This window comes from Mya arenaria, chromosome 3 (genome assembly GCF_026914265.1).
Source record: "Mya arenaria isolate MELC-2E11 chromosome 3, ASM2691426v1".
Taxonomy (NCBI): Eukaryota; Metazoa; Mollusca; class Bivalvia; order Myida; family Myidae; genus Mya; species Mya arenaria.
The window spans coordinates 50,485,861-50,496,504 of NC_069124.1; the positions used below are offsets into that span (position 1 = coordinate 50,485,861).

The 10,644-nt window shown below is 33.4% G+C and overlaps 1 protein-coding gene across 2 annotated transcripts; it reads left to right on the forward strand.

Annotated features, from left to right (window-relative positions):
• Positions 1–416: 416 nt before the first annotated feature.
• LOC128228482 (ubiquitin-conjugating enzyme E2-17 kDa) lies at positions 417–5,712 on the forward strand. Of its 2 annotated transcripts, none has more exons than XM_052939817.1 (5): positions 417–603; positions 721–801; positions 2,608–2,723; positions 2,961–3,049; positions 4,958–5,712. In XM_052939817.1, the coding sequence occupies exons 1-5, from the start codon at positions 560–562 to the stop codon at positions 5,102–5,104; spliced, it is 477 nt and encodes a 158-aa protein (XP_052795777.1). In that variant the 5' UTR covers positions 417–559; the 3' UTR covers positions 5,105–5,712. The 2 variants fall into 2 exon arrangements, with proteins under 2 accessions (XP_052795777.1, XP_052795776.1); XM_052939816.1 differs by lacking the exon at positions 4,958–5,712 and adding an exon at positions 3,728–4,052.
• Positions 5,713–10,644: the final 4,932 nt, after the last annotated feature.

Consider the following 10,644-nt stretch of genomic DNA (forward strand, 5'->3'; position numbering starts at 1 on the left):
CCAAGTCAAATTCATGACTCTCCGATACCATTGTTGAGTATCACATTCTAAATCTAAACTGTATCTGCCGCCATGCCATGTATGTATATGGAATACAACTCATTTGCCATGCATTATAGTATGAGTGAATGAATATAGCGTATAGAGTTACATGCTATATACTTGATTAATGTGATGTACTAACAATTTACATCAATAATAAAAAGGGTAGCGATATAATATTTGTGCAGTAGCGTAAATAGTGTGTGCTCTAAATATTTGCTTGTTAAACGTGTACATTGTACACAGACCTGGATAACGTAGCATTAAAACATACGTGTACACGTACAAGCGGCCAGTTTTTAAAATGGTTGTACATAACCCAATAAGATCCGTAAGGCATAGGTTTGAGATAAAGTTGGAGGTTTTCCAAATGACGCATAATGTGAATAACCCGGATGTAAACGTCATTGTTGAGAGACCTCAGTTCACCAAAACAAACTTTTCTGTCTTAATTTTAGTCGTTAATTATTGAATTTTCGTTTATTTCGTTGTTAAATAATTTATTTACGTTACTGCAATGTCAACACCTGCTAGAAGACGGTTGATGAGAGATTTCAAAAGGTAAATATTGATGACCTACAACAATAATATGGCTGACTTGTTTCCTTTTTACGCATTTTGTTTGCGTAGTTTTGTTTCTTTGTCATTCTCCGATTCAATTTTCTATCTTTTTTATAGATTACAAGAAGATCCACCAGCTGGTGTTAGTGGTGCTCCTACTGACAACAATATTATGCTTTGGAATGCAGTTATTTTTGGGTAATATATATTTTCTACATTTGTTTTGAGTAATTTTGTTACAGGCTGATGAAACTTACACAATCAGTCAATATTGCTAGATCATCCAGTCAATACAAACTACATAGGATCAATATTTAGAACACAAGGGTATTAAATAGGGATGGCAACGAGTACCCGAGTACTCGCTCGAACGTCCGAGTACTCGAGTATCAAATCACTACTCGAGTACTCGGAAAAATAAATAAAAATAATCTATAAAAATCATCAAATACACAATTAACAGAAAAAATATCAGATCTGGTTAGTTGCCAAGAGGACAATTTACGGTCCCTCTAATCCTTGCTGTGTACACAATTGACCACAATCAATTAGTTGACAGTTGTTTTGATAGTTGCAAACTATCAACAAAGGACCCCTATTTCAAATTAGCATTGATGTCGATTAGCGAAGTTTTGATAGCGGTTATTTCACCTATTGTATACCAATTAGAGACCTTTCACCAAACAGTTTTTGTTCATTGAAATTCTGACTGTTGTTCATTTCTGCAGTGCAAACTTGTATAAAATGAAACAAATAAGACAAATTCAAAGCATGAAACAACATTTGTTTTCTTTTTATATAATTTTTTGTTAAAATACGTAATGAAAGTTTACTTTAAAGGTGAAAATGACCAATAATACGACTAACGCACAATATACGTCATTAACGATACATGTATACACAATCTTGTCTTTGCGAACACATATTCAATTTTTCCGAGTAATCAAGTACCCGAGTACTTGATCGAACGATCATCCAAGTACTCGAGTATTAATTTTACTACTGGTTGCCATCCCTAGTATTAACATACTATGCATTCAGATTTTTTAGCAAGGGATGATTGAAGCATAATTATGGATTGGGGTGAATTTGGCCTGTTCATTTTTGAACCTTTGTGTATTTATTTTGATACGCTTAGTATTTTCTCTAAAAAACAACAACAAATTAATTTGCCAGTATTTCCTTTACAAATTGTCAGGAAGTGTTATATACATTATGAAAGCATTTACTGAAATATGATATATATATCTGGACCAAATTTACCTTTTAATTTCTGACGTGAACTTTCTTTCAACAATAATTGACATTGTTAAAATCAACTTACAGAGCTCTAGATTAGGTGCCTTAAAGCATGGTAAATGCAATATGTTTTGAACCTTTGAGTATCAAAACACATTGGATTTATTCATAGCAACTTTCTAATCATGTGTCTTTGCTCCTCAAAGGGGATTAATCAATTGAATTTGAAGAGTTCTGCTTAGCCAATTCAAGGCAGTATTAAACTTAACAGTAGTATAGTCTCTTCAGTTTTGGCTTGCCCCTGCTCCTGCACTGCTGCTTTCAGCAGACATTCCAATCTTTAAATAATGTTTCTTTCCTGTGCATAGAAACGAATTGCTGGCTGAATTGAATGGCCAACAGTTAAAAGTTTGTGCATGTCTCCACTGACAACAGTGAAGGCCTTGACTTTTTTTCTTTTTTTTTTTTAAACTGACAATGATGAAATGTTACTAAAGTGTAAGCAATGAATTGTCCAATGGGCAATTTTCACTGGCTAGTTTTGCTCATTTACAGTGAAATGAACAAGAATTAATGTTGGCTGAACAGAAATGATTTGAATGAAAACAATAAATATCACTGACATATAAATCCGGGTAAATTTGTAGTCTGGATTTTGTTTACCTCTGACTATAATTTTTAACTAACAATTTCATATTTAGTGGTACATCAATATTACTTGTAAACTTGATATTTTGTGTGACACAATGTCTCTTTTACTTTCAGACCACATGATACTCCCTTTGAAGATGGCACATTCAAATTAACAGTTGAATTCACAGAAGAATATCCAAATAAACCCCCAACAGTTCGATTTGTTTCTAAAATGTTTCATCCTAATGGTAAGTACAGGCATGAACAAATACATAGCTTTACACCCCAATTAATAAAATGTGCAGTACTTATTTTGAAATAATCAATTTGTCTAAATTTTTGTCTTATATCTTTTAATTTCCAGAGGTTATAGGACAGTATCCTAATACGTTCAGTTGTTTTGAATTACGGCATGACGTTTAATTTTAATTGCATGTACATGTAGGTAAATGATCAATTTACTTACGTGATTCATTGCCTTTCAGTATATGCCGATGGAAGTATATGTCTAGATATATTACAAAACAGATGGAGTCCAACATACGATGTGTCAGCAATATTAACTTCAATTCAGGTATTCTTTTAATCTCATCTCCATGTATGACAATTTTAGAGCAAGATTCATTTTTTTCAACAGGCCAGCTTATGCCTAAACTCAGTCTTTCTTATTGTTCCCTTTTAAGGTTTTAGCCAGGCTTTAAAAAGTCCAGGGTGTATTATTTCAAGTGCTATGGGTTAGAAAAGCAGTTATTTAATCTGTGAAAAACTTGAATGTTAAAAAAAGGTTTAGATTTCTTGAAAGGAAAGATGTTTTTAGGTTTTATTTGCCAGGAATATTAAGTTTGTATGTTTAATCATATAATATGATTTATTAGTTTTAAACAAAACAAAGGAATATATGATTACCCAAAGCATTCACATCTTAAGAAGGCCGGATGGTGCATATGCTGATCTTCATGAGGGCAGAGGGTGCTACAAAAGAAGGGCAGGGTGCAGCATCCTTCAATTAAATCAATTTACATTAGCTAACCATACCTTTCTTTGATCCTTTATAATAGTAACAAAATGTCAAAAATTTCAATACAGTTGTGCTATGAAATCATCATGTCATCTCCATCATCAATTCATTCATCTTTCATGACGAAACATGTATGAAATGTCAACCAGATATAGTATGAGTGTGTTTGATCAATCAGGTACACATTTTCTTTGAAAGTAATGCACTAAGAAATATTTTCTTTTTTCTTTTTAGTCTCTGCTTCATGATCCAAATCCAAATAGTCCGGCCAATAATGAAGCAGCTCAGTTATATAGAGAAAATCGCCGGGAATATGAGAAAAAAGTTGCAGCTATTGTCCAAGAGAGTTGGAATGACGATGATGACGGTGACGATGATGCATAGCACATATTGAACTTTATATAAACAAAACCTTAAGCATACGTGTGCATCACTGAAGTCTTTCAACTTTATTGAAAGATCTGGTGTTGGATCACACCCACCAGAGTAGTGTGATTTTAAGCTGTATTCCGGTCATGTACTTGGTATTTGTTTTTAATACACTGAACTTGAGTATTTATTTTGTCTTACTTTTATTTCAGTACCTATAAATATAACTATTGAAAATTTATTTGGTGAACATTTCTCAAATGATTATGGTTATATTATTTTCGGACTGATGATCAATTGTATCGGAAATAGACTTAGAATGTTTGGAACATGTGTTTACTTGCAGTGGTAAGAAATTGGAGTATGAACATCAGTAATTCACTGACACTTATAGGTTTGTAATTCAGTTGTGTGACTTGGCAACTTCAAAAGAGTGAAGAGACATTTCAAAACCCCAAATTTTGCCTTTATGGTGATACTATCTACTAATCACAAGTTTTTGACATTTTGTGCTTTATTTTATAATATATGGGTTTGTTACATTTGTATTTGGTAATTTTTTATTGTTTAGATGGATGGCTGCTGTATTTGAAGAATTGTTTCATAGACTAGAGTCACTAGGGAAAAGTTTCAATAGGGCTAGTGAAAATATTATGTGATAGTGTGATGATAAAATAAAAAACCAAGATATGATTTGCTAATGAGAAGTGTGACAGTCTGTGCTTCCTAATATTATAATATTCGCTCTTTGCTTTGATATCATTTATAAGATTTTAACTGTGTTTAATGTAAACATCTACTTAAAAGATTACAACATGTAATAACCTATCAACAATTAAAGAACTTATGTTCAATATTGGGTAACTTAAAGATATTGGTTATTGGTTAATTGGAGTCTTATGATGCAAGTGTATGTAATTTAATAATATTAACAATAATATGTTTCACAGTTAGAACTGGAGCAATTGAAGTGAGAATGGTTAAAAAAAATTGCCAAATTTCCAATAGTCATAGAACTTGTGTTTTCGGTCTGGTAAAAAGTGGAAGTCTTTCACAATGTTTGCTAACTACATAGTATGTTTGTTTTGCCATCAGTCACTGTTAGATGAACCTAACCCAAACAGCCCAGCGAACAACCTTGCAGCCCAACTCTACCAGGATAACAGGCGAGAGTATGAGAAAAAGGTCAAGGCCATTGTGGAAGAAAGCTGGATCTATCATGGCGAGGTCTCTAATACCTGAAATGAATGACGTGGTCATTATCAGCTTCGATTTCTGATTTCGAGCATGTAAAAGTGGATATCTGCATGGATTTTCTGCCTTAGGGGATTTAACTCTCAGTTATTCTGATTTCTTAAAATTCTTTAAAAAATATTTATATTTTGTGTTATACATGTTTCGAATTGTAATGATGAACTGGACGCTGAAATGCAAAAAAATGGTAGCCTGAAAAAAACAACAAAAAAACATTTTGTTATATATCATGACTCTGTTTCTCTTTATGAACATTTTTTTAATACAACATGGGGATATTTTTATTGTAAAAGTATACCGGTAATACTTGTACAGTGTATACAATTGTAAGACTGCTGTGGCACAGGTAACTCTCTGTGGAAATTCTCATTTAAAGCACTCGGTACCCTCTGGATTGGTCTTCAGCTTGTTATAAAAGCTGGCACTCGTATTAATGTATGGATATGATTGTCACCCTTCTCTCATTGTGATATTTGTGATTTGATTACTGAGAGACATTTTTTTGTTGTTTTTGTAATGTTTTATTTTGGCTGGTATGAATGTGCTGCCGTTTATATCAGCTGTCATTATGAATAAACATCTTTATTGTATACAAACTGAGTTTGTTACCATTCTTATACACCTCTATGTTTGGAATGCCCTCTAAGCGGAATCAAATTTGACCCAAAAGCCCACCCCCTTGGTCTCCTGAAAAACATCAATGTTAAAAAGACCAAGAATATACATGTTTAAATAAAGAGGTAATAGACTTTAGACTTTAGCAATTTAACAGGATTGAATGCAAAGAATGTTATGAAATTTGTAACAGGTAAATGAGCTGGTTTTGATGCAAGTCGGATTCAAGTCTACTATAGGATTGAATTTCAACAGTGTTACTGAATCCTGTCATATGATGCACATGATCTAGGGAAGGTAATACAAACAATGGTTATTTCCGGACCCGTTATTTCTAGGAAGGTAATCCTTAAATCATATATCTGTATCTATTCTAAGTTAGGTACATTGATAAATTCTAATAACTACAATGTATGACTTTGTTGTTTGACAAGGAAGTGATTGTTAAGGAATATGAACCTTTCATACCGGTTAGATCTTAGATTACTGTCAGATAAAGGACATTAGTTCGAAGTTTATGGAAGTTGAGGCATTGTCTTTTTCACAAAAGAAAAAATGTACGGTATATGAGTACACTAAATTTCAATGTAAGTCTATTGATGAAAACAAATGTTTTTAAAAAGCAGCATAATACTCATATAGGCAACAAATAAAAGACATTCAGTTTGATTTTTTAAATTCAATTATTTTTGTTTTTAATTACTATCATTAGATCTATGATTATTAACTAGATTTGCTTAAAAGTGAATGATATAATTTATTGGTTCAATCATCAAAGGTCGACATAAATGAAACAGTTGTTGGAATTCATTGTATCAATGGTCACTACATTTGACATGTGTCTGAGATAAAATTATTACTTCAAAAGATAAAAATCTGTATCATTGATCTTAATAATTATAACTTGATTAATCTCGGATATGTGCTGATTTTCAAACATAATAACCGGTATAAAAATTTGTTTCCTGGTGACCTTCAAATCTAGATAACATCATGCCATGTCCTTATGCACTCTAATTTCCTTATTTATTGTTATGAACTTGATTTTTGTTTAAATCAACTGATTCTACAAGACAGGTGCCCTCTTTATGTTAGCCAAGATGCAGAATTATAACAAATTATTAACACAGTTACCAATGCAAATTAAAATGGGTTTAAATTCAATTGTGTACCTACTAAGGCTTCTAGTATAAAATGAATGAGAAATATGAATGTGTGCATCTGAGTACTAGGTGTTTCAAAGGCTTTGATAAACAAAAACTTCCTTAGTTGCAAGTAGTTTCAATATTCATTTATTTATGTCCTTATTTCCCAAAAATTTCATTCTTAATCATTTTGATCACAGGACACTTTCATTTCTGATTTTGAACATTAATTTTTGTTAATTTTTCGAAAGAAAAAGGACATCAAAATATGTTTCCAATTAATCAGCAACCGCATAACTTGTGATTTTCTTACAACAAACTTCATGATAAAATGCCTTTGTCCACAAAACATTTGAATCGAAAATTGAGCCTTGATCAAAAATAAATCTAGTACAAATCTGTAGTGGACAGAGGCCAGGCTGTACAATGTGTGTCCAACCATAAATCTATTTGTAGCTTATTGGCTAATAAAATATGCCTCCTATAAGCATTATTAAAGTTGGACGATCTAATAAATATTAGGTTGAAAGTTCTATTTATCTCTTTTCATCAGATTTAGACAGTTAAAAGGCTTGAAGTAGGTACCATATTGACTGAAACCTTTTTTATTTGTTGCATGTTTGGTACATGAAGACAACGTGTTGGTGCTATAGCCATCTCCCTACCTCAAAAGTCAAGGTCACACCGATACAGGTTCATTATATAATGCTGCATAATTATACAGTATGTTGTGTTACTTTAGCATGCACAGACGGATTTTAAAATAAATCGGTAGATGTGTTTGGTACAAAAAGTGGATGTGTCATGTGCTAATCCCACGTCCCTACCTCAAAGGTCAATGTCAGACTAACAGGTTTATCATGATGGAAAACTTCATGAAGGCATATACAGTATAATTGGTTGTGTCCAGGCATTTACTTTTTGGGGATGCATGAAGGGATTATAATATAACTTGGCACATGTGTTTAGTATATACAGATTATGTGCAACATGCTTGACCCATGTTCCTACCTCAAAGGTCAAGGGGTGGCCTTGCTTTAATTTATCTATATATTCAGGATTTTGAAATAAATTGGCAGAAATGTTTACCTTCAGCAGTCAGCATGTCAAGTTCAAAAAGGTCAAGGTCACACTTGATATAAAGCCTTTTATAGAACTTGTTGGTGTAACAAGCACCTAGTCAAATGACTTGGGATAATCTTCACCATGTGAACATGGAAATGAAGAATAAAGGTACTAATGTGTGTCTACCTCAAGCGTCAGTACTGGGTTAGCTATTTTTAGCTCACCTGTCACTTTGTGACAAGGTGAGCTTTTGTGATCGCCTTTTGTCCGGCGTCCGGCAACAATTTACTTAAAAGACATCTCCTCCTTAACCGCTGGGCCAATATTAATAAAACTTCATAGGGATGTTCCTTGGGTGGTCTTCTATCAAAGTTGTTCAAAGAATTCAATTCCATGCAGAACTCTGGTTGCCATGGCAACCAAAAGAAAAAACTTGAAAAAATCTTCTTCCCCCAAACCACAAGGCTTAGGCCGTTGATATATGGTAGGTAGGATCACCAAATGGACCTTTACAAAGATTGTTCAATCTTTGGCCTTAGGGTCAAAATTGGCCCCGCCCCGGGGGGTCATGGGTTTTCTCTATATGTCTATAGTGAAAACTTCAAAAATCTTCTCCCTTGAACTTACTTGGACTAGAGCTTAGATATTTGGCATGATTCATCGCCTAGTGGACCTCTACAAAGATTGTTCAAATTATGGCCTTGGGGTCAAAATTGGCCCCGCCCCGGGGGGTCATGGGTATACTTGATATGTTTATAGTTAAAACTTCAAAAATCTTCTCCTCTTAACTTACTTGGACTAGAGCTTAGATATTTGGCATGATTCATCGTCTAGTGGACCTCTACAAAGATTGTTCAAATTATGGCCCTGGGGTCAAAATTGGTCCCGCCCCTGGGGGGTCATGGGTTTTCTCTATAGATATGTTTATAGTAAAAAAAATCAAAAATCTCCTCTGAACTTACGTTGCTTAGAGCTTAGATATTTGGCATGATTCATCGTTTAGTGGACCTCTACAAAGATTGTTCAAAATTGGCCCCGCCCCGGGGGGTTAGGGTATTCTCTTTATGTTTATATTTAAAACTTAAAAAATCTTCTCCTCTGAACTTACTTGGACTAGAGCTTAGATATTAGGCATGATTCATCGTCTAGTGGACAACTACAAAGATTGTTCAAATTATGGCCCTGGGGTCAAAATTGGCCACACCCCGGGGCTGATGGGTTTTCTCTATATGTGTTATAATGAAAACTTAAAAAATCTTCTCCGAACTCACAAAGACAAGTAACGTCTTAATTTAAACTGGATAACATATTTAGTACACATACCAATTTTCAATATGGGCCACATACAACAATTAATAACAAATATACATATATAGATACACACGTAAAATCAAGTAGTGACAAGAGCTTAGATATTTGGCATGATATATCATCTAGTTGACTTGTACCAATATTGTTCAATCTTTGGCCCTGGGGTCAAAAAATGGCCCCACCCGGGCGGTCATGGGTTTCCTTATATATATGTATATGATGAAAATTTAAAAAATCTTCTCCGAAACCAAAAGGCGAAGGCCTTAGATATTTGATATGAAGCATCGTTTATCGGACCACTATTAAGATTGTTCAAACTTTAGCCCTGGGGTCAAAAATGGCCAAGCCCCGTGTTCATAGGCTTAGGTTTTCAATATTTGTATATAATGGAAGAATGTGCAATATATGACAGGTGAGCGATTCAGGGCCATTTGGCCCTCTTGTTAATACGGTAAACAACTGTATGTAATTCATATTGAAATGACAATATTGTAACCATAACATATCTTTTTGAGGATGATAGCTCACTCTCAGTTACATCTAATTAAATAAATGAAATTAAATATGTCTGAATGACACAAAAGTAATATTAAATTGGTATAAACAATGGCTAGTCAATTTGAATGCAAGCAAAAAAAGAAGGAATTATATTTTCCAATATAAATTTTTACAACGCTCAAAATTGGACATAACCCAAATAACAAAATCAGCATCACAAGTACTGAATTATATCTGTATTTTAGAATAGGCTTTTGTGGTTTGGGATAGATGTGCTTTATCTGAAAAAAGAACTTCAATATGAAGCCGCACTAGAGTCGCAGGTTTAAGTGGGTCTGTATTGATTGGTGAGTTACATGAAATGAAGGAAATATGGTGGATTTCTCTTGCTCTTTATCCTTATTTGAAATGAGTTCCAGACAAATCAATGGATTTTATTAAGACAGTTGTCAGGATGGTGATTATGATCTTAATCAATTTCTGAACAGAATAAAAATAAAGCAGTTTGAATTATTTTGCAGGCCACATCCCTTCAAATTACAACCCAACAAAATGCACTACTAACAACCTATAAGTTAAACTGTAATATCAAGCAAATTAAGAAGTATGGTAAAGATTTGAGAAAAAGCAGAAAGCTGAATTATTTTTTTTTAATAATTTAAGACCCATAACTCTGGAATACTATAGTGAAATGAGAGATTATGCCCATAAACATTGAAAACAAGTTTGGGAAAGATTTGGTGGAAAAGGGCAGGCAAGGTCAATTTTGTCATATTTTGACATTTACCAGGCATTATAACCAGAGTTTTCAGCAGTCAATTGTATAATCCATGATCTATTGTAGGATGGAGGCCATTATTGGAGTATATCGGAGTATGTATAAATGACTTAATT